The sequence below is a fragment of the Procambarus clarkii genome, chromosome 21 (genome assembly GCF_040958095.1).
Source record: "Procambarus clarkii isolate CNS0578487 chromosome 21, FALCON_Pclarkii_2.0, whole genome shotgun sequence".
Lineage (NCBI taxonomy): Eukaryota > Metazoa > Arthropoda > Malacostraca > Decapoda > Cambaridae > Procambarus > Procambarus clarkii.
Window position 1 is genome coordinate 23,410,004 of NC_091170.1, and position 15,365 is coordinate 23,425,368.

General features: G+C 48.2%; 3 protein-coding genes across 3 annotated transcripts; all 3 read right to left on the minus strand.

Annotated features, from left to right (window-relative positions):
• Window positions 1-220: 220 nt before the first annotated feature.
• LOC138367184 (fap1 adhesin-like) lies at window positions 221-4,669 on the minus strand. The gene is made up of 7 exons (XM_069328589.1): window positions 4,363-4,669; window positions 3,532-4,199; window positions 3,000-3,450; window positions 2,169-2,773; window positions 1,637-2,087; window positions 932-1,410; window positions 221-724 (listed from the first exon to the last, which is right to left on the minus strand). Exons 1-7 carry the CDS (start codon window positions 4,667-4,669, stop codon window positions 221-223), a joined length of 3,465 nt encoding a protein of 1,154 aa, XP_069184690.1.
• Window positions 4,670-4,876: 207 nt separating this feature from the next.
• LOC138367185 (oviduct-specific glycoprotein-like) lies at window positions 4,877-5,581 on the minus strand. The gene has a single exon (XM_069328590.1). The coding sequence runs from the start codon at window positions 5,579-5,581 to the stop codon at window positions 4,877-4,879; it is 705 nt and encodes a 234-aa protein (XP_069184691.1).
• A 464-nt stretch (window positions 5,582-6,045) lies between these two features.
• On the minus strand, window positions 6,046-15,029 carry LOC138367186 (autotransporter adhesin BpaC-like). Its single transcript, XM_069328591.1, has 18 exons — window positions 14,819-15,029; window positions 14,196-14,485; window positions 13,610-14,072; window positions 12,974-13,333; window positions 12,647-12,871; window positions 11,891-12,138; window positions 11,347-11,809; window positions 10,718-11,070; window positions 10,277-10,678; window positions 9,983-10,132; window positions 9,250-9,441; window positions 8,668-9,079; window positions 8,258-8,428; window positions 7,701-7,990; window positions 7,371-7,535; window positions 6,945-7,178; window positions 6,644-6,907; window positions 6,046-6,258 (listed from the first exon to the last, which is right to left on the minus strand). The coding sequence occupies exons 1-18, from the start codon at window positions 15,027-15,029 to the stop codon at window positions 6,046-6,048; spliced, it is 5,106 nt and encodes a 1,701-aa protein (XP_069184692.1).
• Between the last annotated feature and the right edge of the window lie 336 nt (window positions 15,030-15,365).

Consider the following 15,365-nt stretch of genomic DNA (forward strand, 5'->3'; position numbering starts at 1 on the left):
CATCTACACTCTCAACCACACCATCTACACTCTCAGAGACACCATCTACACTCTCAACCACACCATCTTCACTCTCAGCAATACCATCTGCACTCTAAGCCACACCATCTTCATTCTAAGCCACACAATCTACACTCTCCTCCACACCATCAACGCTCTCAGCCACAACATCTGCATTCTCAGTCACACCGTTTACACGCTCAGCTACACCATCTACACTCTAAGCCACACCTTCTGCATTCTCAGCAACACCATCTACACTCTCATCCACATCATAAACACTCTCAGCAACACCATCTACACTCTCAGCAACACCATCTACACTCTCAGCAATACTATCTACATTCTCAGCCACACCATCTACACTCTCAGACACACTATCAACACTCTCAGCGACACCATCTACACTCTCAGCGACACCATCTACACTCTCAGCCACACAATCTTCACTCTCACCCACCCAATCTACACTCTCCGCCACACCATCAACCCTCTCACCCACACTATCAACACTATCAGGCACACCATTTACACTCTCAGCCACACCATCAACACTCTCAGCGACTCCATCTACACTCTCAGCGACACCATCTACACTCTCAGCCACGCCATCTACAGTCTCAGCCACACCATCTACACTCTCAGCCGCACCACCTATACTGTCAGCCACACCATCTATTCTCTCAGCAACACTATCTACACTCTCAGCCACACCATCTTCTCTCTAAACCACACCATCTACACCCTCAGCAACACCTTCTACACTCTAAGCCACACCATCTGCATTCTAAGTTACACCATCTACACACTCAGTCACACCATCTACACTCTTAGCCACACCATCTGCAATCTCAGCCACCCATTCTACACTCTCAGCGACACCATCTACACTCTCAGCTACACCGTCTACTCACTCAGCCACACCATCTACACTATCAGCCACACCATCTACACTCTCAGCCACACCATCTACACTCTTAGCCACACCATTTTCACTGTCAGCATCACCATCTACACTCTCAGCCACACCATCTACACTCTTAGCTACACCATTTTCACTGTCAGCATCACCATCTATAATCTCAGCCACACCAACTTCACTCTCAGCAACATCATCTACACTCTCAACCACACCATCTACACTCTCAGTCACGCCATCTACACTCTCAGCCACACCATATACACACTCAGCTACACCATCTACACTCTCAGCGACACCATCTACACTCTCAGCCACACTATCCACAATCTCAGCTACATCATCAACTCTCTCAGCCATACCGTCTACACTCTCAGCCACATCATGTACACTCTCAGCGACTTCATCTCCCCTCTCAGTTACACCATCTACACACTCAGACACAACATCTACACACACAGCGACACCATCTACACTCTCAGGAACACCATCTACACTCACAACCACACCATGTACACACTCAGACACAACATCTACACTCACAGCGACACCATCTACACTCAGTAATACCATCTACACTCTCAGACTCAACATCTACACTCTCAGTCACATCACCTACACTCACAGCCACACCATCTACACTCTCAGCTACACCATCTACACTCTCAGCCACATTATCTACACTGTCAGCCACACCATCTACACTATCAGCCACACCATCAACACTCTCAGCGACACCATCTACACTCGCAGCGACACCATCTACACTCATAGCGACACCAACTACATACTCAGCCACACCATCTACACTCTCAGCTACACCATCTACACTCACAGCCACACCATCTGCACTCTGAGACACAACATCTACACTCCAAGCCTCACAATCTACACTCCCAGCAATACCATCCACACTCACAGCAACACCATCTACACTCTCAGCAATACCATCTACACTCACAGCCACACCATCTACACTCTCAGACACAACATCTGCACTCTCAGCCACACCATCTACACTCATAGCGACACCATCTACACTCTCAGCCACGCCATCTACAGTCTCAGCCACACCATCTACACTCTCAGCCGCACCACATATACTGTCAGCCACACCATCTATTCTCTCAGCAACACTATCTACACTCTCAGCCACACCATCTTCTCTCTAAACCACACCATCTACACCCTCAGCAACACCTTCTACACTCTAAGCCACACCATCTGCATTCTAAGTTACACCATCTACACACTCAGTCACACCATCTACACTCTTAGCCACACCATCTGCAATCTCAGCCACCCATTCTACACTCTCAGCGACACCATCTACACTCTCAGCTACACCGTCTACTCTCTCAGCCACACCATCTACACTATCAGCCACACCATCTACACTCTCAGCCACACCATCTACACTCTTAGCCACACCATTTTCACTGTCAGCATCACCATCTACACTCTCAGCCACACCATCTACACTCTTAGCTACACCATTTTCACTGTCAGCATCACCATCTATAATCTCAGCCACACCAACTTCACTCTCAGCAACATCATCTACACTCTCAACCACACCATCTACACTCTCAGTCACGCCATCTACACTCTCAGCCACACCATATACACACTCAGCTACACCATCTACACTCTCAGCGACACCATCTACACTCTCAGCCACACTATCCACAATCTCAGCTACATCATCAACTCTCTCAGCCATACCGTCTACACTTTCAGCCACACCATGTACACTCTCAGCGACTTCATCTCCCCTCTCAGTTACACCATCTACACACTCAGACACAACATCTACACTCACAGCGACACCATCTACACTCTCAGGAACACCATCTACACTCACAACCACACCATGTACACACTCAGACACAACATCTACACTCACAGCGACACCATCTACACTCAGTAATACCATCTACACTCTCAGACTCAACATCTACACTCTCAGTCACATCACCTACACTCACAGCCACACCATCTACACTCTCAGCTACACCATCTACACTCTCAGCCACATTATCTACACTGTCAGCCACACCATCTACACTATCAGCCACACCATCAACACTCTCAGCGACACCATCTACACTCGCAGCGACACCATCTACACTCATAGCGACACCAACTACATACTCAGCCACACCATCTACACTCTCAGCTACACCATCTACACTCACAGCCACACCATCTGCACTCTGAGACACAACATCTACACTCCAAGCCTCACAATCTACACTCCCAGCAATACCATCCACACTCACAGCCACACCATCTACACTCTCAGCAATACCATCTACACTCACAGCCACACCATCTACACTCTCAGACACAACATCTGCACTCTCAGCCACACCATCTACACTCATAGCGACACCATCTACACTCTCAGCCACGCCATCTACAGTCTCAGCCACACCATCTACACTCTCAGCCGCACCACATATACTGTCAGCCACACCATCTATTCTCTCAGCAACACTATCTACACTCTCAGCCACACCATCTTCTCTCTAAACCACACCATCTACACCCTCAGCAACACCTTCTACACTCTAAGCCACACCATCTGCATTCTAAGTTACACCATCTACACACTCAGTCACACCATCTACACTCTTAGCCACACCATCTGCAATCTCAGCCACCCATTCTACACTCTCAGCGACACCATCTACACTCTCAGCTACACCGTCTACTCTCTCAGCCACACCATCTACACTATCAGCCACACCATCTACACTCTCAGCCACACCATCTACACTCTTAGCCACACCATTTTCACTGTCAGCATCACCATCTACACTCTCAGCCACACCATCTACACTCTTAGCTACACCATTTTCACTGTCAGCATCACCATCTATAATCTCAGCCACACCAACTTCACTCTCAGCAACATCATCTACACTCTCAACCACACCATCTACACTCTCAGTCACGCCATCTACACTCTCAGCCACACCATATACACACTCAGCTACACCATCTACACTCTCAGCGACACCATCTACACTCTCAGCCACACTATCCACAATCTCAGCTACATCATCAACTCTCTCAGCCATACCGTCTACACTCTCAGCCACACCATGTACACTCTCAGCGACTTCATCTCCCCTCTCAGTTACACCATCTACACACTCAGACACAACATCTACACTCACAGCGACACCATCTACACTCTCAGGAACACCATTTACACTCACAACCACACCATGTACACACTCAGACACAACATCTACACTCACAGCGACACCATCTACACTCAGTAATACCATCTACACTCTCAGACTCAACATCTACACTCTCAGTCACATCACCTACACTCACAGCCACACCATCTACACTCTCAGCTACACCATCTACACTCTCAGCCACATTATCTACACTGTCAGCCACACCATCTACACTATCAGCCACACCATCAACACTCTCAGCGACACCATCTACACTGGCAGCGACACCATCTACACTCATAGCGACACCAACTACATACTCAGCCACACCATCTACACTCTCAGCTACACCATCTACACTCACAGCCACACCATCTGCACTCTGAGACACAACATCTACACTCCAAGCCTCACAATCTACACTCCCAGCAATACCATCCACACTCACAGCCACACCATCTACACTCTCAGCAATACCATCTACACTCACAGCCACACCATCTACACTCTCAGACACAACATCTGCACTCTCAGCCACACCATCTACACTCATAGCGACACCATCTACACTCTCAGCCACGCCATCTACAGTCTCAGCCACACCATCTACACTCTCAGCCGCACCACCTATACTGTCAGCCACACCATCTATTCTCTCAGCAACACTATCTACACTCTCAGCCACACCATCTTCTCTCTAAACCACACCATCTACACCCTCAGCAACACCTTCTACACTCTAAGCCACACCATCTGCATTCTAAGTTACACCATCTACACACTCAGTCACACCATCTACACTCTTAGCCACACCATCTGCAATCTCAGCCACCCATTCTACACTCTCAGCGACACCATCTACACTCTCAGCTACACCGTCTACTCTCTCAGCCACACCATCTACACTATCAGCCACACCATCTACACTCTCAGCCACACCATCTACACTCTTAGCCACACCATTTTCACTGTCAGCATCACCATCTACACTCTCAGCCACACCATCTACACTCTTAGCTACACCATTTTCACTGTCAGCATCACCATCTATAATCTCAGCCACACCAACTTCACTCTCAGCAACATCATCTACACTCTCAACCACACCATCTACACTCTCAGTCACGCCATCTACACTCTCAGCCACACCATATACACACTCAGCTACACCATCTACACTCTCAGCGACACCATCTACACTCTCAGCCACACTATCCACAATCTCAGCTACATCATCAACTCTCTCAGCCATACCGTCTACACTCTCAGCCACACCATGTACACTCTCAGCGACTTCATCTCCCCTCTCAGTTACACCATCTACACACTCAGACACAACATCTACACTCACAGCGACACCATCTACACTCTCAGGAACACCATCTACACTCACAATCACACCATGTACACACTCAGACACAACATCTACACTCACAGCGACACCATCTACACTCAGTAATACCATCTACACTCTCAGACTCAACATCTACACTCTCAGTCACATCACCTACACTCACAGCCACACCATCTACACTCTCAGCTACACCATCTACACTCTCAGCCACATTATCTACACTGTCAGCCACACCATCTACACTATCAGCCACACCATCAACACTCTCAGCGACACCATCTACACTCGCAGCGACACCATCTACACTCATAGCGACACCAACTATATACTCAGCCACACCATCTACACTCTCAGCTACACCATCTACACTCACAGCCACACCATCTGCACTCTGAGACACAACATCTACACTCCAAGCCTCACAATCTACACTCCCAGCAATACCATCCACACTCACAGCCACACCATCTACACTCTCAGCAATACCATCTACACTCACAGCCACACCATCTACACTCTCAGACACAACATCTGCACTCTCAGCCACACCATCTACACTCATAGCGACACCATCTTCACTCTGCGACACCATCTACACTCTCAGCCACACCATCTACACTCTCAATCACACCCTCTACACTCTCAGTCACACCATCTACACTCACAGCTACATCATGTACACTCTCTGCCACACGATCAACACTCTCAGATACACCATCTACACTCTCAGCCACACCATCTTTATCCTTATCCACACCATCTACATTCTCAGCCACATCATCTTTAAACTAAGCCACACCATCTACACTCTCAGCCACACCATCTACAATCTAAGCCACACCATATACACTCTCAGCCACACCATCTACACTTTCAGTAACACCATCTACTCTCTCAACCGCACTATCTACACTCAGTAACACCATCTACGCTCTCAGCCACACAATCTACACTCTCCCCCACCTCATCTACGCTCTCAGCCACACCATCTGCATTCTCAGTCACACCATTTACACGCTCAGCGACACCATCTACACTCTCAGCGACCCCATCTACACTCTCAGCCACACCACCTACACTCTTAGCCACACCATCAACACTCTCAGCCACACCATGTACACTCTAAGCCACTCCATCTTCACTCTCAGCCACACCATATGCACTCTAAGCCACAATATCTTCACTCTCAGCAACACCATCTACACTCTCAGCCACACCATCTACTCTGTCAGCCACACCATCAACACTCTCAGCTACACCATCAACACTCTCAGCCCCACCATCTACACTCTCAGCAAAACCATCTACACTCCCAGACTCCCCATCTACACTCTCAGCGACACAATCTACACTCTCAGCGACACCATCTATACTCTCAGCCACACCACCTACACTCTCAGTCACACCATCAACACTCTCAGCCACATCATGTACACTCTCAGCCACACCATTTACACTCAGCAATACAATCTACACTCTCAGCCACACCATCTACACTCTCAGCGACTCCATCGACACTCTCATCCACACCATCTACACTCTCAGCCACACGATCTACATTCTCAGCCACACCATCAACACTCTCAGCCACACCATCAACACTCTCAGGCACACCATCTCTAATCTCAGCCACACCATTTATAATCTCTGCCACACCATTTACACTCTCAGTCACACCATCTACACTCACAGCAACACCATCTACACTCTCAGACACAACATCTACACTCACAGTAATACCATCTACACTCTGAGCAATACCATCTACACTCACAGTTACACCATCTACACTCTCATACACAACATCTACACTCACAGCCACACCATCTACACTCTGAGCAATACCATCTACACTCACAGTTACACCATCTACACTCTCATACACAACATCTACACTCACAGCCACACCATCTACACTCTCAGCAATACCATCTACACTCACAGCAACACCATCTACACTCTCAGCAATACTATCTACACTCACAGTAACACCATCTAAACTCTCAGACACAACATCTACACTCTCAGCAATACCATCTACACTCACAGTAACACCATCTACACTCTCAGACACAACATCTACACTCTCAGCCACACCATCTACACTCACAGCCACACCATCTACACTCTCAGCGACACCATCTATCCTCTCAGCTACACCATCTGCGCTCTCAGTCACACCATCTACACTCTCAGCTACACCATCTACACTCTCAGCCACACCATTTACACTCTTAACCACACCATCTACACTCTCAACCACAACATCTTTTCCTTTATCCACACCATCTGCGCTCTCAGTCACACCATCTACACTCTCAGCTACACCATCTACATTCTCAGCCACATCATCTACACTCTCAATCACACCATCTACACTCTCATCCACACCATCTACGCTCTTAGCCACACCATCTACACTCGCTGCCACACCATCTAGACTCTCAACCACACCATCATTACCGTTAGTTACACCATCTACACTCTCAGCCACTCCATCAACACTCTCAGCCACACCATCTACACTCTCAGCAACACCATCAACACTCTCAGCCACACCATCTACATTCTCAGCCACACCATCCTCACTCTCAGCAACACCATCTACACTCAGCCACACCATCAACACTCTCAGCGACACCATCTACACTCTCAGCAACACATCTACACTCTCAGCAACACCATCTACACTCTAAGTCACACCATCAAAACTCTCAGCCACACCATCTTCATTCTCAGCCACACCATCTACACTCTCAGCCACACCATCCTTACTCTAAGCCACACCATCTACACTCTCAGTAACACCATCTACATTCCCTGTCACACCATCAAAACTCTCAGCCACATCATCAACACTCTCAGCCACACCAACTATAATCTCAGCGACACCACCTACACTCTCAGTATCACCATCTACTCTCTCAACCGCACCATCTACACTCTCAGCCACACCATCTACACTCACAGCCACACCATCTACACTCTCAGCCACACAATCTATACTCTCTCAGCTAGACCATCTAACTCTCAACCACACCATCTACACTCTCAGCCACACCTTCTACACTCTCAGCATCACCATCTACACTATCAGCCACACCATCTACTTTCTTAACTACACCATCTACACTCACAGCCACACCATCTACACTCTCAGCCACACAATCTATACTCTCTCAGCTAGACCATCTAACTCTCAACCACACCATCTACACTCTCAGCCACACCTTCTACACTCTCAGCATCACCATCTACACTATCAGCCACACCATCTACTTTCTTAACTACACCATCTACACTCTCAGCTACACCATCTACACTCTCAATCATACCATGTACACTCTCAGCGACACCATCTACACTCTCAGTAACACCATCAACACTCTCAGCGACACCATCTACACTCTCAGCTTCACCATCTACGCTCTCAGCCACACCATCTGCATTCTCAGCCACACCATCTACACTCTCAGCCATACAATCTACACTCTCAGCCACACCATCTACACTCTCCGCCACACCATCTACCCTATCAGCCATATCATCTACACTCTCAGCCACACCATCTACACTCAGCCACACCAACAACACTCTCAGCGACACCATCTACACTCTCAGTCACACCATCTACACTCTGAGCCACACCATCTACACTCTCAGCCACAATATCAACACTCAGCCACATCATCAACACTCTCAGCCACACCATATACACTCTCAGCAACACCATCAACACTCTCAGCGACACCATCTACACTCTCAGAGACACCATCTACACTCTCAGCCACACCATCAACACTCTCAGCGACACCAACTTCACTCTCAGCCACACCATCTACACTCTCTGCCAGACAATCTACACTCTCAGCTACACCATCAACACTCTCAGCGGCACCATCTACATTCTCAGCGACACCCTCTACATTCTCAGCTACACCTTCAACACTCTCACCCACACCATTTACACTCTAAGCCACACCATCTATACTCACAGCCACACCATCTACACTCTCTGCGACACCATCTACACTCTCAGTAACACCATCTACACTATCAAATATACCATCTACACTCTCAGCAACACTATCTATACTCTCAGCCACACCATCTACACTCTCAGCCACACCATCTAAACTCTCAGCCACACCATCAACACTGTCAGCCACACCATCTACACTTTCAGCCACACCATCAACATTTTTAGCCACACCATCTACGCTTTCAGCTACACCATCTACACTCAGTTATACCATCAACACACTTAGCGACACCACCTACACTCTCAGCGACCCCATCTACACTCTCAGCGACACCATCAACACTCTAAGCCACGCCATCTACACTCTCAGTCACACCATCTACACTCTTAGCCACACCATCAACACGTTCAGCTACACCATCAACACTCTCAGCCACACCATCAAGTCTCTCAGCGACACCATCTACACTCTCAGCGACACCATCTACACTCTCAGCCACACCATCAACACTCTCAGCGACACCATCTACACTCTCAGCCACGCCATCTACACTCTCAGCCACACCGTCTACACTCTCAGCCACACCAACTACACTCTCAATTACATCATCTTCACTCGCAACCACACCATCTTTACCCTTAGCCACACCATCTACATTCTCAGCGACACCATCAACACTCTAAGAAACGCCATCTACACTCTCAGTCACACCATCTACACTCTTAGCCACACCATTAACACTTTTAGCCACACCATCAACACTCTCAGCCACACCATCAAGTCTCTCAGCGACACCATCTACACTCTCAGCGACACCATCTACACTCTCAGCCACACCATCAATACTCTCAGCGACACCATCTACACTCTCAGCCACACCATCTATACTCTCAGCCACGCCGTCTACACTCTGAGCCACACCAACTACACTCTCAATTACACCATCTTCACTCGCAACCACACCATCTTTACCCTTAGCCACACTATCTACACTCTCAGCGACTCCATCGACAATCTCAGCCACACCATCTACACTCTCAGCCACACCATCAACACTCTCAGCGACACCATCTACACTCTCAGCCACACCATCTACACTCTCAGCCACACCGTCTACACTCTCAGCCACACCAACTACACTCTCAATTACACCATCTTCACTCGCAACCACACCATCTTTACCCTTAGCCACACCATCTACATTCTCAGCGACACCATCAACACTCTAAGCCACGCCATCTACACTCTCAGTCACACCATCTACACTCTTAGCCACACCATTAACACTTTTAGCCACACCATCAACACTCTCAGCCACACCATCAAGTCTCTCAGCGACATCATCTACACTCTCAGCGACACCATCTACACTCTCAGCCACACCATCAACACTCTCAGCGACACCATCTACACTCTCAGCCACACCATCTATACTCTCAGCCACACCGTCTACACTCTGAGCCACACCAACTACACTCTCAATTACACCATCTTCACTCGCAACCACACCATCTTTACCCTTAGCCACACTATCTACACTCTCAGCGACTCCATCGACAATCTCAGCCACACCATCTACACTCTCAGCCACACCATCAACATTCTTAGCCACACCATCTGCGCTTTCAGCCACACCATCTACACTCAGTTATACCGTCAACACACTCAGCGACACCATCTACACTCTCAGCGACACCATCTACACCCTAAGGCACACCATCTGCACTCTCAGTCACATTATCTACACTCTCAGCCACATCATCTACTCTCCCCCACACCATCAACACTCTCAGCGTCACCATCTACACCCTAAGGCACACCATCTGCACTCTCAGTCACACCATCTACACTCTCAGCCACACAATCTATACTCTCTCAGCTAGACCATCTGACTCTCAGCCACACCATCTACACTCTCAGCCACACCTTCTACACTCTCAGCACCACCATCTACACTGTCAGCCACACCATCTACTCTCTTAACTACACCATCTACACTCTCAGCAAAACCATCTACACTCCCAGACTCCCCATCTACACTCTCAGCGACACTATCTACACTCTCAGCGACACCATCTATACTCTCAGCCACACCACCTACACTCTCAGTCACACCATCAACACTCTCAGCCACATCATGTACACTCTCATCCACACCATCTACACTCTCAGCAATACAATCTACACTCTCAGCCACACCATTTACACTCTCAGCGACTCCATTGACACTCTCATCCACACCATCTACACTCTCAGCCACACGATCTACATTCTCAGCCACACCATCAACACTCTCAGCCACACCGTCTTCAATCTCAGCCACACAATCTACACTCTCAGCAACACCATCTTCACTCTATGCCAAACCATCTACACTCTCAGCCACAACATCTACACTCCAAGCCACACCATCAACACTCTCAGCCACACCATTAACACTCTCAGGCACACCATCTATAATCTCAGCCACACCATTTATAGTCTCTGCCACACCATTTACACTCTCAGTCACACCATCTACACTCACAGCAACACCGTCTACACTCTCAGACACAACATCTACACTCACAGTAACACCATCTACACTCTCGGCAATACCATCTACATTCACAGTTACACCATCTACACTCGCATACACAACATCTACACTCACAGCCACACCATCTACACTCTCAGCAATACCATCTACACTCACAGTTACACCATCTACACTCTCATACACAACATCTACACTCACAGCCACACCATCTACACTCTCAGCAATACCATCTACACTCACACCAACACCATCTACACTCTCAGCAATACTATCTACTCTCACAGTAACACCATCTACACTCTCAGACACAACATCTACACTCTCAGCAATACCATCTACACTCACAGTAACACCATCTACACTCTCAGACACAACATCTACACTCTCAGCCACACCATCTACACTCACAGCCACACCATCTACACTCTCAGCGACACCATCTATCCTCTCAGCTACACCATCTGCGCTCTCAGTCACACCATCTACACTCTCAGCTACACCATCTACACTCTCAGCCACTCCATTTACACTCTTAACCACACCATCTACACTCTCAACCACAACATCTTTTCCTTTATCCACACCATCTTCACTCTCAGTCACACCATTTACACTCTCAATCCCACCATCTTCACTCTCAGCCACACAATCTACACTCAGCTGCACGATCTTTATCCTTAGCCACACCATCTACACTCTCAACCACATCATCTACACTCTCAATCACACCATCTACACTCTCATCCACACCATCTACGCTCTTAGCCACACCATCTACACTCGCAGCCACACCATCTAGACTCTCAACCACACCATCATTACCGTTAGTTACACCATCTACACTCTCAGCCACTCCATCAACACTCTCAGCCACACCATCTACACTCTCAGCAACACCATCAACACTCTCAGCCACACCATCTACATTCTCAGCGACACCATCAACACTCTAAGCCACGCCATCTACACTCTCAGTCACACCATCTACACTCTTAGCCACACCATTAACACTTTTAGCCACACCATCAACACTCTCAGCCACACCATCAAGTCTCTCAGCGACATCATCTACACTCTCAGCGACACCATCTACACTCTCAGCCACACCATCAACACTCTCAGCGACACCATCTACACTCTCAGCCACACCATCTATACTCTCAGCCACACCGTCTACACTCTGAGCCACACCAACTACACTCTCAATTACACCATCTTCACTCGCAACCACACCATCTTTACCCTTAGCCACACTATCTACACTCTCAGCGACTCCATCGACAATCTCAGCCACACCATCTACACTCTCAGCCACACCATCAACATTCTTAGCCACACCATCTGCGCTTTCAGCCACACCATCTACACTCAGTTATACCGTCAACACACTCAGCGACACCATCTACACTCTCAGCGACACCATCTACACCCTAAGGCACACCATCTGCACTCTCAGTCACATTATCTACACTCTCAGCCACATCATCTACTCTCCCCCACACCATCAACACTCTCAGCGTCACCATCTACACCCTAAGGCACACCATCTGCACTCTCAGTCACACCATCTACACTCTCAGCCACACAATCTATACTCTCTCAGCTAGACCATCTGACTCTCAGCCACACCATCTACACTCTCAGCCACACCTTCTACACTCTCAGCACCACCATCTACACTGTCAGCCACACCATCTACTCTCTTAACTACACCATCTACACTCTCAGCAAAACCATCTACACTCCCAGACTCCCCATCTACACTCTCAGCGACACTATCTACACTCTCAGCGACACCATCTATACTCTCAGCCACACCACCTACACTCTCAGTCACACCATCAACACTCTCAGCCACATCATGTACACTCTCATCCACACCATCTACACTCTCAGCAATACAATCTACACTCTCAGCCACACCATTTACACTCTCAGCGACTCCATTGACACTCTCATCCACACCATCTACACTCTCAGCCACACGATCTACATTCTCAGCCACACCATCAACACTCTCAGCCACACCGTCTTCAATCTCAGCCACACAATCTACACTCTCAGCAACACCATCTTCACTCTATGCCAAACCATCTACACTCTCAGCCACAACATCTACACTCCAAGCCACACCATCAACACTCTCAGCCACACCATCTTCACTCTATGCCAAACCATCTACACTCTCAGCCACAACATCTACACTCCAAGCCACACCATCAACACTCTCAGCCACACCATTAACACTCTCAGGCACACCATCTATAATCTCAGCCACACCATTTATAGTCTCTGCCACACCATTTACACTCTCAGTCACACCATCTACACTCACAGCAACACCGTCTACACTCTCAGACACAACATCTACACTCACAGTAACACCATCTACACTCTCGGCAATACCATCTACATTCACAGTTACACCATCTACACTCGCATACACAACATCTACACTCACAGCCACACCATCTACACTCTCAGCAATACCATCTACACTCACAGTTACACCATCTACACTCTCATACACAACATCTACACTCACAGCCACACCATCTACACTCTCAGCAATACCATCTACACTCACACCAACACCATCTACACTCTCAGCAATACTATCTACTCTCACAGTAACACCATCTACACTCTCAGACACAACATCTACACTCTCAGCAATACCATCTACACTCACAGTAACACCATCTACACTCTCAGACACAACATCTACACTCTCAGCCACACCATCTACACTCACAGCCACACCATCTACACTCTCAGCGACACCATCTATCCTCTCAGCTACACCATCTGCGCTCTCAGTCACACCATCTACACTCTCAGCTACACCATCTACACTCTCAGCCACTCCATTTACACTCTTAACCACACCATCTACACTCTCAACCACAACATCTTTTCCTTTATCCACACCATCTTCACTCTCAGTCACACCATTTACACTCTCAATCCCACCATCTTCACTCTCAGCCACACAATCTACACTCAGCTGCACGATCTTTATCCTTAGCCACACCATCTACACTCTCAACCACATCATCTACACTCTCAATCACACCATCTACACTCTCATCCACACCATCTACGCTCTTAGCCACACCATCTACACTCGCAGCCACACCATCTAGACTCTCAACCACACCATCATTACCGTTAGTTACACCATCTACACTCTCAGCCACTCCATCAACACTCTCAGCCACACCATCTACACTCTCAGCAACACCATCAACACTCTCAGCCACACCATCTACATTCTCAGCCACACCATCCTCACTTTCAGCAACACCATCTACACTCTCAGCAACACATCTACACTCTCAGCAACACCATCTACACTCTCAGTCACACCATC

Bases quoted from the DNA above. Each gene is read 5' to 3' on its own strand.
- LOC138367184 (XM_069328589.1), bottom strand. From the start codon at position 4,669: ATGAGTGTAGATGGTGTGGCTGAGAGTGCAGATGTTGTGTCTGAGAGT. The intron at 3,451-3,531 runs GTAGATGGTGTA...GGTGTGGTTTAG, and splicing joins TAGATGGTGTGACTGAGTGT to AGAGAAGATGGTGTGGCTGA. The intron at 1,411-1,636 runs GTGTGGCTGATA...TTGTGAGTGTAG, and splicing joins TGTCGCTGAGAGTGTTGATG to ATGGTGTTCCTGAGAGTGTA.
- LOC138367185 (XM_069328590.1), bottom strand. From the start codon at position 5,581: ATGGTATTACTGAGTGTAGATGGTGTCGCTGTGAGTGTAGATGTTGTG.
- LOC138367186 (XM_069328591.1), bottom strand. From the start codon at position 15,029: ATGGTGTGGCTAAGGATAAAGATCGTGCAGCTGAGTGTAGATTGTGTG. The intron at 14,486-14,818 runs GTGTGACTGAGA...CTGTGAGTGTAG, and splicing joins TGTAGCTGAGAGTGTAGATG to ATGGTATTGCTGAGAGTGTA. The intron at 14,073-14,195 runs GTAGATGTTGTG...GGTTTGGCATAG, and splicing joins TTGATGGTGTGGCTTGGAGT to AGTGAAGATGGTGTTGCTGA.